The 17,565-nt window shown below is 34.9% G+C and overlaps 1 protein-coding gene across 1 annotated transcript in view; it reads left to right on the forward strand.

Moving 5' to 3' along the window:
* Positions 1-17,565, forward strand: part of DHRSX (dehydrogenase/reductase X-linked) — a 374,374-nt gene that overhangs the window by 200,866 nt on the left and 155,943 nt on the right. Inside the window, exons 4-5 of the mRNA XM_044669282.1 lie at positions 313-414; positions 15,907-16,114. Coding sequence (XP_044525217.1) covers positions 313-414; positions 15,907-16,114 — 310 coding nt within the window. The remainder of the gene's footprint in view (positions 1-312; positions 415-15,906; positions 16,115-17,565) is intronic.

Consider the following 17,565-nt stretch of genomic DNA (forward strand, 5'->3'; position numbering starts at 1 on the left):
TTGCAACTAAGAAGAAACTAGTTGAGTAAAAGCCCATTCACTTCCTAAATTCTCTTTGATTGGCATGTAAATGAACTTAAATGAGACCAAAAACTAAGTAAGAAAGCTTCCCACCTCTGGGCTACTTTCTTGCTTTTATTATGTATATCTATCAGTGACAAAAACAAGAAGAAAATAATCCTGACTTTCACCTGTATTCTGGATGACACAAAACTTAAATATTACTGACTGAATTAAATCAAAGCTATTTTAACCTTTGTTTGTAGCCTAAAGAGTCTTTGGATGGTAACTAGTTGCTTTTTTTCTTTACAGTGGAATTTTTATTCTGCAACCTGGCTTCCATGAAGTCCATTCGGCAGTTTGTAAAGGATTTCAAGGCAAAGAATTATCCTCTTCATGTGCTGATCAACAATGGTGAGTTTTGTTTAAATCTCTGGTCCTCAGATGATACTTATGCCATAAATGTTACTGTGAAAGCAAAAGATGGGATAAAAAGCTTCTTGGAAAAAAACAGCCCATCGCTTAAGGCTAAAGAGTTTTTAGTTTCTTTATTTAAAAATTAAATTAAATTCATTATTTTAAATTTAAATGCTATTTTTATTGACATTACTGAATAAATTCATTTATAATATTTTACATTGAAAAATTGGCAAGTATGTTACTCATTTTTTATAGAAATGCTTCTGCTTGACCATCATTAATAAGCAAATTCTTATAAACTATCTTACTATGTGCAGTGGCATTGAGACAGGAAAAATTTTTGTCCCAATCTGCACCTCAGGTCAGTCACTTCAGAGGTAGATAATATAGTTTATCAGTAATCTTCTGCAGTCATAATTGATCTTGGTATTTATCATTGTTTAAGTTTGTGAAAGTTGTTTTTCTTTAGAATGTTATATAAATTGTCTTCTGGTCCTGCACACTTGACTGCATTAATTTCTCCAAGTGTTCCCATATTTGTCTGAAATTGTCTCTAGTTATTTCTTATGGTGTAAAAATATTCCATTATAGTTATATAGTATAACTTATTATACTATATTGTCAGCCATTATTCTGTTACGACAATATTGTCAGCTATTATCCCATTGGATTCCTCTTTAATTTCCAGGTTCTTTGCCATAAAAAAAAGGGCTGATATCTCTATTTGTCACACACACACACACACACACATAATCTATGCCTATATCAATGTCATCTATCTCTTTTTTTTTATTTTTTTACTTATGGGTCCATTTCCTTTGATCTTTTAGAAGTATAGTTGTGGTGATATTGCTAGTTCAAAAGGTATTCAGAGTTTAGTGACTTTCTGATGTTAGTTTAAATGGCTTTCTAGAATGTCTGGTATAATTAACATTTCTACTAAAAGCACACAAATATTTCTGTTTTCCCAAAACCTTGCCAGCAATTGCCAATGTACTTATTTTGTTATCTTTGTCAATCTGTTGGGGTGTGGGATGGAACCTCTGAGTTGCTTTAATTTCAATTTTTCTTATTATTGACATTTTAAAACATTTTTTCATTTAGTTGTTGACAGATTGGATGGCTTCCCTTGGATATTTTATATATATGTATATATATATATATATATATTTTTTTTTTAAACATTACCTATGCTAACTTTAGCTGTTCATGAAATATTCATTTATAGAGGTTTTGTGTATAGTAGGTGATTAATAACTATTTGTGAAATAAACAAAGAAATATTTAAGAATATAATGAACAACTGATGACATAATTCTCTAAAGGAAAATCATTTGTGGTTCTCAAAGTTGGCTCAAACTCACCAACTTCTCTGTCAGTGGCAGCTGTCAAATGAGTGGGTTGGACAAGAAGGACTGTGAGGTCCCTTCTTGCTCCAGATCAGATGTTCTTAACCTTTTTTTGTGTGTCAGGAACTTGTTTAGCAGTCAGAGGGAAACCCCTTCTCATAATAGTGCTTTTAAATGCATAAAATAAAATATTGTTGCTCAGTTGCTTTAGTCATGTCCAGCTCTTTATTATTCTTTTTGGGGTTTTCTTGGCAAATTTCTCCAATACATTTTACAGATGAGGAAAGTGAGGCAAACAGAGATATGTGACTTGACCAGAGTTACACAGCTATTAAATATCTGAAACTGCCCTGGACCTAGGTCTTCCAGATTCCAGGCCAGGTGCTCTAAACTGCTGCTCCACTTAGCTACCCAAAATAAAACATATAAGGGCACAAAAGAAAGTATTATATTGAAACAAAGTTATAAAAATATATTTTTTAAAACGGGTTAAGATTTCTTTATTATTTTTTGGTTTGAGTATCCACAAAAGAACTAATATAGAAAAATATTTTACATGACTACACATTTGTAAAATCTATATCAGACTGCTTACCATCTCACTGGGGATGGAGAGGGGGGAAGGGGGATGGATGGAGAGAATTTGTGATTCAAAATTCTTTTTAAACTGTTAGAAACTGTTTTTACATATAATTGGGGGAAAATAAAATAAAATTTAAACCCTCTTTTACTTTAACAACAGCAAAAAAAAAAAAGGTTAAAAACCCTTGCTCTAGATCTTTGACCTTATAATGTTAAAAATCAGCCTCAGTCTACTTCTATAGTCTTATCTATATCTTTCTACCATTGTATTTTTTTTTCATCTTCTTACCACTGGAAGAATGAGGCTAATGACTGTGCAACTCTGCCTCACTTGTGTGAGTCAAAACATCACTTCATGATGTCACTGGTCCTCTTCAAAATGAAAAACAAACAATAAAAATAGTTTTTAAAAATATATAATGTTCTCACTGTACACAGAGACTGATACACTGTGGTAAAATAGAAAGTAATGGACTTCTGTACTAACAGCAATGCAATGGTCCAGGACAAATTCTGAGGGACTTATGGAAAAAAATGCTACCCATATTCAGAGGAAGAACTACAGGAGAGGAAACACAGAAGAAAAACAACTGCTTGAACACATGGGTTGATGTGGACATGATTTAGGATGTAGACTCTAAATGACCACCCCAGTGTAACTATCAATAATATGGAAATAGGTCTTGATGGATGACACATGTTAAAACCAGTGGAAATGCTCATTGGCTAAGGGGGAGGGGGTTGTGGAGGGGAGAGTAAGAACATGAATCATGTAACCATGGAAATTTTTTCTAAAAAATAAAAAGTCAAAGTTGTAGAGAAAAAAATATAATGTTCTCTATAAGTAGAACAGTTGTATTCCTTTCCCCCATATTTGCCTATTGAAATCCTACCTATTATTCAATAAGTTCAAATACCATAACACTTCATTTATATGTCTCTTTTTGCTCTTATATTCTGCCTTGTGTTTTAACTACTTGTGTATATATACGTTTTGACTTCTCTAATAATAAACTCTTTAGACTAGGGACTGGGATATCAGTAATTTTTCTATCCCACTTGTACCAAAGCCTTGCAAATAGTGAGTATTCAATGAACATTTATTCAAGTAAAATGAATTAAGAGCCTTTCAAAAGCTTCAATTAAATAGATGGCATCTGCACTCTGGGAAGATTTTCAGAAGGGCATGAATAATCATGTAGAGAACTCTAAATGGTCCTCCTGAATAATTAGCCAAACTCCTGACAATCCCATGTTATGGCAGAAGACTGATGCTTTTTAACGTGCTTGGCTTCAACATAGTATCTGTGTAAATCCTAGTAAGTTTGAACTCTCCTTAAAGGTGAAGATGTAAAAAAGTAATGATTCCTCTAGGATGACTAAAAAACTAGCAAAAGATTAAACAGCTTCATTTTGAAGCATAGGGTGCTTTAAATTTTGTTTTATTATATATCAAACACTAGCACATTTTTAGTAAATTCTTTTTTTGGGGTGGTTCTTAGACAATCTGTACTATGTGGTCAACAGTTCAAAGAAATTCAATCTGTAATTTGGTCATTGAAGTAGTAACAGGTCTTTGCAATCCAGATATAGCATAATTATCCCTGAAAAACTTGAAAATAAGTTTTATCACAGTAATGTGTATACACACACACACACATATAGGAGAGCTATAGGTTTTAGAACATGCTTTTTTTCCCTTTTTCCAGATTACAAGCCAATGTGATTTTTAATATTAGTTTTCTGACATCTTGCAATCCATGTTTTCTCCCACCCTTTCATCCCTCCCCAAGAAAACAGGTAATATGATATAAGTTGTACACATATAATCATATAATACATATTTCCATCTTGTCATGTTATACAAGATACATATTGCTTACCCTGGAAAAAAAATTCATGGAGGAAATAAAGAATGGTAGGTTTCAATTTGTATTTAGGCTCCATCTGTTCTTCCTATGTATTAGGATAATTATAGATATCTGATGGTTAAATAACAAAACCGGTGGGTGAATAACTCCTATGTGGGTTCTTGATGTCAGTTAGGTGCCAGGTTTGTCTGGGAAAGGAGGAGAAACAAGGAAGGTCTGTATAACAGGGTTTAATAACAAATTGGGATGGGGAGTGAAGGGAAGTAGATAAACTAACACTCAGGTCTAGTGAAAACTACCAGGGGATAGAGGGATGGACAAAGACTACACTAAAACTAAATCTATGAGCAGACTGCCTAAGGCAAGGCAATCTGGCTTGACAGGGTAAGGGGATCTCATGAAAATGTCCTTGACTTGTCTCAGGATGTCACAACTGGTCACTGGAAATCAGGATACACAGCAAGATAAAATCCACAGGTGAAGTGAGGGAGATGAGATAATCTGTGTATGTCCACCACACCAGATAAATCCACTTGTCAACCTACAGCTTCACTGGTCTTAATTGAAGATGTAATGTCCACATCCAAGGAAAACAACTCCAGAATATTGAATCCCCAAAAGACACAGGCTCACCCTGACAGCTGCTCCATACCCAACTGTCAGCCTCCAGAGTCACTGCATGAGTCCCTGTGACAAGATTCTAAGTTCTCTTGCCAGCCAGCCAGTCTGCTCTGTTATCTATCTATCTCTGCTACCTAACACAGACTTATATTTCTCTACAACATATGGCAGTGAATATCCTTTTTTGTCAGGAGTTCTTTGGAGTTGACCTGTATCCTTGCTTTACTGATAATAAAGACATTCATAGTTGATCATCATACGTTATTGTTCTTACTTTGAATAGTGTTCTCCTGTTTCTGCTCACTTAACTGTATATCACGTCATATAAATCTTTCTAGGTTTTGTATGATCATCTTGTTTGTCATTTCTTATGACACAAATGTATTCCATTACAATCATGTCCTACAACTTGGTCAGCCATTCCCCAGTTGATGAACATCACATATAAAATAATATATCCTGCTATATTGCCTGTTTTTAATTTAAATCCTTTTTTAGTTGTGTCCAATTCTGTGACCCCCCATTTAAGTTTTTGCACAGATACAAGAGTACTTTGCCATTTCCTTCTCTAGCTCACTTTACAGATGAAAAAATGGACATAGAGTTAAGTGACTCACCCAGGGTCACACAGCTACTAAGTGTCTGAGGCTGAATTTAAATTCAGAAAAATAAATCTTCCTGACACCAGGCCTGGCACTCTATCTGCTATACTGGCTATATTACTTTAAAAATTAGATATTTTATGGAGACGGGCAGTCCTAGGTTCAAATCTGACCTCAGACACTTCCCAGCTGTGTGACCCTGGGCAAGTCACTTGACCCCCACTGCCTACCCTTACCACTCTTCTGCCTTGGAGCTAATACATAGTATTGACTCCAAGATGGAAGGTAAGGGTTTAAAAAAAAATAGATATTTCAAATTTGACATTTTCTTGTCTTAAATTTATATTTGTCAATCCAACACTTGTTTCAAATAACTGATAGACTTTAGAAGCTAGATTTATTTTTCACGTTTATATAATAATGACTATATGATAGTTTAAATAGATATACATATGTATACAGCTCTTCCTTTAATCACATAATGAATGACTACTTAATATTTGTAAGATTTTTAAAACAAAACATAACTTTGTCAGTCTTGTCAGAATACCAATAACTTAGCCTTTTGTAGATGTCTACTATTTATCTACTGATTTAATAATTCCATTGCAGAAATTAAGCATTTCAGATGTTTTACACTAACTTCCAGGATACTTCATCCATATCCCTACGAATGACATTTTTCCATCATCTGGTAAACAGTGAAAATGCTTATTTGTTTTTAAATAAAATTGTCTAATTCCTTAAGTATCTGATGATTTCTTTTGTGGCCTTCTCTACCATTCTGAGTTATCTGTTGATCACCATGATGTCCAAATTGGTTTTTAGTGATAGATTTTATTTCATGCTTTTTAAGTTATTCAACTAGCTTAGATGAATTATTTTCACTTATTCATTTATTCAATTAATAAATTAATTCAATAAATAAATTAATTCAAGTAGGTGTCTTTCTTTTCTTGATTCATTAATGACTACCTTTATCATTTCAAATGACTTTTTCATATTAATTAACTATGCTTTTGATTGATATTTTCTTCCTGTTTCTCACTAGATTTCAACTGATGATAAAACATGGATTCCTAGTTCTTAGGTCTCAGAGATCTTTAATGAAAGAACAGCTTGAAACCAAAATACTTTAACCAGACTTTCCTAAAATTGTGCTACCATTTTATATATATTAGATAGGGAGAGAGATAAGGACAGGACATTTCTTTGATCTAGGGAAGTCCTGAATAAGGAAACTCCCTTTACCAGTTCAGGTCATCACCTTTTACTGTTTCAGAGTTGCTTAGAGACCTGAATTAAGTGATTTGTGTAGAAAAGATAATACATAATGGAGACACCAGGGATGTTATAATAAATCTAAATGATTATGGGTACACACACACTGGGGTTTAGGAGAGACAGGACCAGGACAGGGAGACTAGAACAGCTAAGCTGCTCCTAACTGACAAAGGGACTGTTGACCAACTGCCACCACTAGGCCAGAGACTTTGAACACCAACAGGCAGGTAAAGGTTTTAACAAGTTTAATTATATTTAACTAAAATAGAGGTGGGAAAGGGATTTCTATACTTAAACTCTAAAAGACAAACCCACAGGGGCAAGGGGAGGACATCCCTACTCTAATCTAGTGATCTAAGCAGGCAGGGCCCAAGGAGCAGTGCAGCCTCTGGGAAGCTGATTCAAGCCTGGTACCAGCCAGACTTGAACAGCACAGCTATGGATCAGAGGGGTGGCTTTGAGGGTTCTCACAGTTTTCCAAAGAGGTTCAGAGGATGCCAAAAGCCTAGGTGGACCAAGATACCAAGAAGAGTGAGTGCACTTGAGGTGCTGTCCACCAGGTCTCAAACTCCTCCTCTGCTTGGTTCTGCTCTGTAGGTCTTCTCCTCTTGCTGGAAATCCACCTCCACTCAGGATCCCAAGGAAATCAGGAAGCGGGGCCTGAGATCTCCCTGGGCTGGCAACAGTTTTTGCCCACCACTCATGGAGTCTTTCTCTCAGGGCACACACACTTCCTGCCCCTTCATTCCATCCTAGAATGCTCCAAGCTTCCTGCTAGGTCAACCTTAATACTTAATCAATAACTAATCTTCCTCACAACATTTGTCCTGGGTCACATAGCCAGTATGGGTTAGAGGAGGCAGTGCTTAAAACCAGGTCTTTCTTACTTCAAAGCCAGCTCACTGTCCTCTATGTCACAGTAATGATTGTGAACTGCTTGAGAGCAGAGACTCAATTTTTCTTTACTCTGCTTCTCTAGTACTTGGCTGACATGTAATATTAATTCCTATTGACTGACTGATACTGCTTCTTACATATCAGATAATGTATTTGAATAAAAGCTAATGTCCTAATGATTTCTTTCAGATGCCACTTAAATAACATAGCATACATTACATAGATGTACATACATACATAAAGGTGTTGATATGTCCTACTGTTAGCTTATTTGTTGCAATTTGGCTAGGCAAAATTTTTTTGGAAGTACATTTTCAAATACGTCTTTCCTTTGTCCAGCAACATTTTAATCTTAGCCAGTGTGTCTATTCTGACCTTTTCGGATTGAAATAATGATAGCAAGCAGGGCCAGAATACTAATAACTTGAGGCAATATATCAGCCCAAATGAACTGATTTTTTTAGATTCAGCTAGTGACATACTAGAGCTTTGTGGATCAGGTGATTGTGGGCCAAAGAGGGAAGGGATGAAAAAAGAGAGAAAGTGAAGAAGAGGGAAGGAGGAAGCATTGATTTGAAGATTATCATGAACTTGGAATCAGATTTTTAGTTGCTATGCAATTTTACCACATATGTTATTTTCACTTTAAAGACAATTGACTCTATTTGGGTTTTATAAAGTACTATTGTTTGTATAAAAGAATCTTTATAATGTCCCTTTATGATACTTAAATGAAGTCAGATTTTCTTAGCAGCCAGTTTTTTTTAATGACATTTTAATTGAGAAAATAGCTGTACATCAGAGATAGTGAAAGGATTGAACCCTCTTATTGATATTCTCATTGAAATGAAGGGGGGAAACTGTGTATAGAAGAAAAGCAATTCTCTTTATAAACAAAGAAGCATATTTATTTGACCAGATTATTTTTTTCTGAATGAATTTCTCCTTAGATGGGCATTACTTGAAAACTTGATACCCTTGAAGGTTTAGAAACCAGGTGGTTTTGTATCAAGACTGAAACACATATATCTTTCCGAATTGTGTATTATTATTAATGCACTATTTTGCTATTCTAACTATTACCCTGACCTGTGGAATAATTTATTTGCTTTGAGGTATGTCTTAGAAAGATTATACACTTTATCCTTTCTTTTATAGGCTGTATAACAACAAATTTTTACTTAGTGCTTTTTTTGTAAACCAATATTCTGATTAGTTCCCATTTGGCTTTGGTTAATGAGTAACAACATTGATAACTCTAAGTTTCTAGCTGCTGAAAATGAGAGTGGTCATTATTACACTATAAGCAGTTACTATGCATAGTTTGTTAGCTTTCTGAAATCCGTGCCATTTGGGAGTGGGATATTTGGGATGGGTCGTGATCTAAGATAGCTTTTAGATACTTGTGATACTTTTTAGAAACATGTGATCTTCTCTCTCATCTTGAGGTTTGAGTAGTCTGTTAAAGGGATGAGACAAAAAAAAGTTCTATTTAGTGAAAAAAAACGTTAGTCTCCATGGGCAAGTGCCATAGAATCAACATCTCTTGCCCTGAAAATAATGAACAGTTATTATTAAATCAACATTACCTAGGTCCAACTGAAGCTAATCCAGGTGTTTTTGAATGACTAATTTCCATTCCTGTTGTTATTTTTCCCAGGGTAAGTTAGACATATTCCACCACCTCCTCTATGCCTAGGGCATCTGTATGTATCACTTGGTTTTGGGAAAAGATTAATAACTTTGATGGCTGTGGAATTTTGTGGTCATTACCCTATAACAAAGGGGTACAATGCCTGGTATATTGGCCCTCTGACAATCTTGCTACTTTAGGGAGGAGTGATTTAAGAGAGCTTTTGGAGTCTAAACTGGCTTCTCTCACAATTTGAAGTGTGAGTAATCTGTAGCATGGAATAAAGTAGGGAGTAAGATAGAAAATAAGTGAGGAATAGAAAAAACAATGATCTCTCTACAGTAACAACAAATGGTTCATTAATCCTTCTCTACAAATCTCACCTCCTTCCTCTTTGAAAATATAATCTTGCACTTAACCACCTGTGATGATTTTTGAGAAATCTTGGTTCTGAGCTTCCTTTTTTTTTTATCACTTAACAGTATTTATTATTCATCACTTATAGAGTGGATTGAAATGATGCAGTGATTTTTTCACATCTCTGTTTTTTTAGAAATTTAAAATTATAGCAAAGTTCTTTGTAAACCACAAAGTATTCTATAAATATAGCTAAAATTTTCTCTACCAGTATTTTCTTATTTGGAAAGTAAAAATAATATGTTGAATTCATGCATATGGTATGATGATTTATAATCCAGTTTAAAGGATAAGACAGTGCAGGGGATAGTGTGCTAGGTTCAGAGAACTGAAGATAAAATTTCAAAACTGGACTCAAATCTTTACTATTTGTGTTACCCTGGGCAAGTCTTAACTTCAATCGGCTTCAGTTTCCTCAACTGTAAAATGGGTTAATAATAGTGCTGACCCAGGATTTTGTGGGGAACAAATTAAATAATATTTGCAAAATACATAGCACAGTGCCTGGTATGTATTAAATGCTTAATACATGCTTATTCCATCCATCTAAAAGAATAATTTTGTATTAAATAATTTGAGTTTTATTCTTTCAACAAACATTTATTAAGCACCTGCTGCATGAGATGCACTTTTAGGTATCAGAAGATACAAAGATATGAAAGACATTGTCCTGGACTTCAAAAAACTTCCAATCCACTCAAATCAATCAAGAGTCAGTCAGTCAATAAATATTTATTATTAATTATATGCTGTGTGCCAGGCAGTCTTGTAAACACTGGGGATGCAAAGAAAGGCAAAAGACAATTCTTGCTCTCAAAGAGTTCACCTTCTAATGGGAGAGACAACCTACAAACAACTGTGGATAGATATAGATAGGTTGATATGATAGATAGATAATGAAGGTGCTTCATTAAGGATTAAATAATGATAACCAAAAAAAGAAAAAGAATTAAGTACTTTTTTCCTTCTATATCTTGCTACGGCTACTACTAATGCAGAATTTCTCTTTGTATGATTTGTTTATCTATCCAGAAAAGTTTATGATATATAATTACTCAGTGAGCTGGGTTTGAAATAAGGAAGATGAGTTCAAATCTAGCCTTAGAGATTTATTTGTTATGTCATCCTAAAATTCATTTAGACAATCTGAGGTTCAATTTCTTCATCTGTAAAATGAAAATAGAAATATAGCCTCTGCAGCATAGTGCTAGTACAAGAATTGAATATATGAAAAACAAATGCTTTGCAAATATGAAAGTGCTGTGAGATTATCAGCTTCTAAGATATTTATTTTCCTATGAGACATACTGTTCTTATCCAGTGCCTATTTAAATATGATAGTTGTAATTAATAAAAAGTTATAAAAAATCTCATTCATAACAACTCTATCAAGATATAGATAATGAGGATTCTTAAGGATATTACTATTGATGATCATTGATTCCTTATTCACTGCCTGAGGCTTTTTGAAGATTTTTACTTCTCACCAAGAATTCTAAAATCACTATACTTGAATTTTATTATATTATTCAATATCTCTTCACCATTAAAAGAGTAAGAATTATAGTGGAATGACCCAAGATAGAATTGAGCTTAATATAACATAAGGATTTTCTGAACTGCAGTCAAGGTGATAGAATTATATTAAATATTGTGCAAATCTCATTTATAAATCTTAAGTATAATGTGATCCCTCTACATGAATTCACTTTGAGTAAGGGGCTCTACTTTTTTGCTGCAGATAATAGACACTGGACATAGATATTTGAAATATGAAATATTTTAACATTTACTAAGATGATATGAAAGAATATTCAGTTCCCCCACATGAGAATTCTCTGTAGTACAGAGAAATGAAATGTCAAAAACATCTTTTTAGACATGTATTCTTCAGCATCCTGTGGAGGGCAGTTTTATTACTGCCTCATATCTGTAGTAATATGATATTTATCCAGGCCCTGATTTCCTTCTTACTTCCTCTTTCCATATCAGCCCAGTTTCCAGCCTCTAGTAGAGGCCTCTACTAGTACAAGCATATACACACACAAACGAAGGAGACAGGCTATTATGGGGATAAGAATAAAGAGTAGACCTGTGATTCCTTTTGTCTGCTGTACTTCTGGATGAGGAAATTAGCTCTCAGTGCATCTTGGTATCTTCTCTGCAATTTATATTCAGAGTTAATTGATTTGAACAGTGAGAATGTGAGTTGCTTAGGATCATATTGCCAATATACATCAGAGAAAGAATTTGAACCCAACTCTTCCTGGACAATTTTTTTATCTATAATGCCATTCTATCTTTCTCTCCCCACCCCACCCCGCCCTCTCTCTCTCTCTCTCTCACACACACACACACACACAAAAGAAAGAAAAATCACAGGACTTTAGGAAACCTTAGAGAATATCTACTTCAACCCCATCATGTTACAGATGAAGAAACAGGTCTGGAGGAGGGAATGATTTTCCCAAGGTTCCTTGAAGGAAAAGCTAGGCAGTGAGGAAGTAAAAGATTAGAATTTGAACCCATGTCCTTCCATTCCAGCTATGAGTCTTTCTACTGCACTGTCTTGTATTTGAAGAGCAGTCAGAAAGCATAGTCAATTAAATTTAACTTGACAAACACTTATTCAACACTTTTAGATACAATACACAGGAAACTATGAAGCTTAAATAATGTATTATCCCTGCTCTTATGGAGCTGTCAGTCTAAGCAAGTGTTTATGGCACATAAAATCACCATAATTATGATATAAAAATAATATATGATGTCTAAGGGAAGAAAGGTCATTACTTGTTGGATATAATCAAGAATGGTTTCATGGAAGAGATAGTAGTTGAGTTGGGCTTTAAACACACACAATCCCATGAATGTTTTTATTCTCTTGAATACTGCCATCTTAAACTTTCAGCTTGCTAGAACTCCTCAAGGAAAAGAATAATACTGGACTGTGGACAAAAAAAAGTTGGGGAACACTAGTTTAATCCAACGCCTTTCTTTTACCAATGAGGAATATATGGTCACAAAGAATTAGAATTTTCATTCTAATCCTTTAACTCTCAATTCATTCTTCTTGCAGCTATATCATCTTGCTTTTCTTTTCCACAAAGATCTTATATACCTGGAACTCCTTCATAACTTGTTCTACCTACATATCATATAAATGTCCATTGCATTGTTTGTAAAGTGTGGGTTCAGATCTTGCCTCAGATATTAGTTATGTATTTTATCTCCTCTTAGAGCTTCAATTTCTTTGTATGGTAAATAAGGATGACTCCTAGAGTTATCTAGAGCAAAGCACTTTTTAAACCCTAAAGTACTATATATAAATGTGGCCTATCATCTATATTTTCTTTTTGTTCTCCTTCATTTTAAAAATTATGATGAAAATATTCATTAAATTAATTTTCTTACCATCTTCTTTCCTACTCTTTATTTTTTCTTAATGAACTAGAAAAAGAAATGGCAAACACCTCCAGTATCTTTGCTGAAAAAGCCCAAATAAGGTCACCAAAAGTGAGACAAGACTGAATGACAACAACAAAATTTTCTATTCCATTACAAACCTCCCATGGTATACTATGTTGAGTTTTTTTGCATCATCTCCAACGTTTCATTTTTATGAGAAGTTTCTCTTTATCTGTAGGAGTTTTTAGAGGGATATTCCTTTCCCAAGTTTAATAGATTACTTCTTTCTCAGTTTCTTTTTTAAAAAAAAAAGGCATTAGAGCCCTGCCTCCCCCACATTTCCTTTCCAGGACATTCTAGCCTTCCTCTAAGACCATGGGATTTTTATTTTGTAGACTATAGCACTTATTTCCTTTCTCATTCTTTCAATTTTGCATTCCCAAAGTTGAATGCTGTAATGCTTAATTCATGAAAGTCACTTTGACTTTCAATCCACTCCTCTCTGCTATATCATATTGCTTTGTGAAACCAAGTCTGAATGGTATAGTTGTTTGAACAATCAGTTGCTTTATCAGAAGATAATCATGCCTGCTACATTCTATAATGCTGTTCTTCATCTTTATTAGCTAATAACAAAGTTTCATAATGATCTTGTTTTGACTATTTTTCCCTTTACTCATCATTTTCTTAGGAAATTTCTGCTTAATAATCAACCAAAAACATATACTAATTTGGAAAGAGACTAATTTGAATTAATGAAAACCCTGAATTATATACTCTTTGTACAGAAATTAACCTTTAGTATTTTCAAGTAGAAGCGATTTAGTGAAGGAGAAAGAGCATGAACCTTGGTTCATGCTTTCATATGGCTTCCAGACTAGCTAGGAAGACAAGACAAATACATATAAAGATGCAGCATAAGGAAAGATATAAAGAAATATATTTTTTCCTGTGATGTGTCCTTCTTATCTTTCATCCTAAAGAAAGGACTCAGAGGTTTCTAGCAAGCTTTTGGATATGTAATGACCCCTTAGACCATAGATTTGTAACCTGACATCTGGATCTGTGGATATTATTTAAGGGGGTCTATAAATTTAGGATGGAAATTGCATCTTTATTTTCACTACTGTCTAGTTGAAATTTAGCATAACCTTCAATTATGAACATAGGCAACAAAATATTATTCTGAGAATAACATTTAACATTCTAAGAATAACATTATTCTGAGGAGTCTGTAGTCTTCACCAAACTGCCAGTGTGGCCTATGACACATACATACACACAAATAATAATAATGTCCAGAATTTATGTAATGCTTTAAAGTTTGCAGAATACTTTGCAAATATTAGCTTGTTTAATTCTTACAAAAGCCTTGGAATAGAAGTATTGTTATTGCCTCCATTTTGCGCATCATAATGAGGACACTGATACTTAGAGAGATAAAGTGACTTGTGCAGGTTCACATAACCAGTGACTGTCTGGGGATTAGTTTTGAATTCAGGTCTTCTAGATTCCAGATATAACCAGTTCTCTGTCCAAGGCACCACCTTGAGTTGCCTCTAGAGGACCTGGAATTAGACTTTAGCACCTTAACAATCCATTCAGAGAAAGGTACATTTGGACTTCTTGTGCCTTTATCTTCCTTCTACCCCAGTCAATTTGAGAGCAGAAAGGTAAGAAATGAAGCAGTCAAAAGGATTGGGTGGCATTTTGTTATCCTGTCTTCCTTCCCTTCTTCCTCTAAAAGGCCAGATCAGAGTGCATTAAAAGAAAGAGCATGTCTGTGTCTAGCTAAACTTGACCTTTTTATATTCTCTGTACCATTCTTTGTTTGATGTATTTTTCCTTAATTACTTAGTGGAAAATATACACACTGCTTCTTCTTTGGACTAAGGGTTAGATGAACAAAGAAAAAGTTTTATTCCTATCTGGATCTGGGGAATTAGGGAAATTTAGATACTACAAGGTAGGAGTAGGGACTGAGGAGCAACTATCTGAGTCACCATCCCATAAATACAAAGCATGATAAATCTAAAATAATAACGATGCTAAAAATAACACCTAACTTTTAAAAGTTTTCAAAGTGCTATATGTATATATATATATTGTTTGATGAGTTGACTAAGCAAAGTATACTATGAGAATAAAGAATATGCAGTTATCACTAAGAAATTAGTCTGTAGGGGCATGTTTCTTGGGGTAATGGGAATTATAGTAAGAGTTGTACTTTGACAAACAAAGGAGAAAAAGGAGTGTAATTTTGGCTAGAGAGCAGCATGAATTTATAGGTATTAGAAGGAACTCACATATTATATTCTGGGAAATCATTTGGCCAAAGCTTTTGTAACTCAGGATCACTGTGATTTTTCCAGACTCAAATTGTTTTTGTTTTTTAAGAGAATTTGAGAATCATGATTTTTTTAGCCAGAAGGGCCCTTCTAATCACCTAGTTTAACACTTACTTTTTTAGATGAGGAAACTGAGGCCTGAAAAGGTGACATCCATTGCCCAGGGTCCCATAGCTAGGGGATGAGCTGGGACAGGGATGACAGACTGCCAGCTTCTATCTCTATGCATGTTCTATTGTGTGACACACCTATGATTGCTTTCTTATTTTTTTGGGTAGGGGAGGTGAGGCAATGGAGGTTAAGTGACTTGTCTAAGGTCACACAGGAAGTATCTGAGGTCACATTTGAACCCAGGACCTTTGTCTCTAGGTGTGGCTCTCAGTCCACTGAGCTACCTAGCTGCCCCAGGATTGCTTTCTTGTGATTATTAGGTGACTTATTGAACCTAATTCCTCTATGCATTTTGCTTCCTAGCTGGGGTTATGATGGTCCCTCAGAGAAAGACTGTAGATGGATTTGAAGAACAATTTGGTGTGAACTACTTGGGACACTTCTTATTGACAAATCTCCTCTTGGATATACTCAAGAAGACAGGCTCTCCACGCCACCATGCAAGGATCATAACAGTGTCATCGAGCACCCATTATGTAGGAGAACTAAACATGGATGATTTACATAGCAGGTATTATTTACTCTTCTAATTTAATAGTGGTATCAAGTATAAGTAGTTAACTAATGATAATCGTCATTCAATAGTTATTGAACATTTTAGAAATGATGAAAATTTCAAAGGAAGTCATGTATACTTTAAGCATCCTGCATTTTATTGGTGGGTAAAGGAAAGAAAGTACTGGTTAATGTTTAATTAGTATCATCAAAAACATGTATGAGTACTTCATTCTGCTACATATTAATGCTATTTAATTTCAACTTGAATTTTAGTAATTCTTTTCTTATTTTTGTAGTTGAAGTCTTAATGTAGGTCATTAGTGATCTCCAAATTCCCAAATCCAGTAGTATTTTCATAGGCCTTGTAATCATTTGATCCCTAAATTTAAACTTCTTGAAAGCAGGGACCCTCCCCTTTTGTATATTCAGAGAATAGTACAGTGCAAAGGGATAGGAAGGAACCAAAATAATATTTTCATTAAAAAATTTCACATGAAGAAATCTACCTTTAGGGGTGAGGAAGAAGAATACATTGGGAGAAGGGAAGAAAGGGGAGGAAAAATGAGGAAAATTATCTCACCTAAAAAGTGTGTTTATAAAAGACATACTTGAAATGAAAGACACACACACACACACACACACACACACACACACACAAACACAGAGTTAAAATAAGGTCCTAGAAGTAGAATCTATTATGCTTCAGCTGAAGTAAAAAATGCAGGGGTATCAATCATGATCTCAGACAAAGCAAAAGCTGAGGTAAACCTAATTAAAAGAGAGAATCAGGGAAAATATGTTTTGCTAAAAGATACGACAGACAAGGGGAAGCTAGATGGCACAGTGGATAGGGTGCCAAGGTTAGAGTTGGGAAGTCTCATCTTCCTGAGTTCAAATCTGGATTCTAAATATATACCAGTTGTGTGATTCAGTTTTTTTTTTATCCTGGGACACCATTCTAGGAGCATAGGGCCACAACCAGTAGGCAATGGGTCGCTCAGGGTCACCCAGCTGGGAAGTGTCGGAGCCTGGATTTGAACCTAGGACCTTTCGTCTCTAGGCCTGGCTCTCAATCCACTGAGCTAGCCCAGCTGCCCCTACTTTAGGTTGCAGTTTCTTTAGCAGATGTAGTTTTTACAGGGTGGGGTTGCTAGCCCCACACCCAACCCTCCTCCTTTTTCATCCTGGCTAGGGACCGTCCTTAGCCCAGGAGTGGTAAGGGTGGGCGATAGGGGTCAAGTGACTTGCCCAAGGTCACACAGCTGGAAGTGTCCGATGTTTTGCCTCAGTTTCCTCATCTATAAAATGAGCTAAAGAAGGAAATGACAAACCACTCCATTGTCTTAGCCAAAAAATACCAGATTGGGTCATTAAGAGTCAGGCATAGCTAGAAATGATTAAACAACGATAATGGCACCATAAACAAAGGATGTCAAAAAATTTAACAGCAAGTTTTTTTCTGAT

This window comes from Gracilinanus agilis, chromosome 3 (genome assembly GCF_016433145.1).
Source record: "Gracilinanus agilis isolate LMUSP501 chromosome 3, AgileGrace, whole genome shotgun sequence".
Lineage (NCBI taxonomy): Eukaryota > Metazoa > Chordata > Mammalia > Didelphimorphia > Didelphidae > Gracilinanus > Gracilinanus agilis.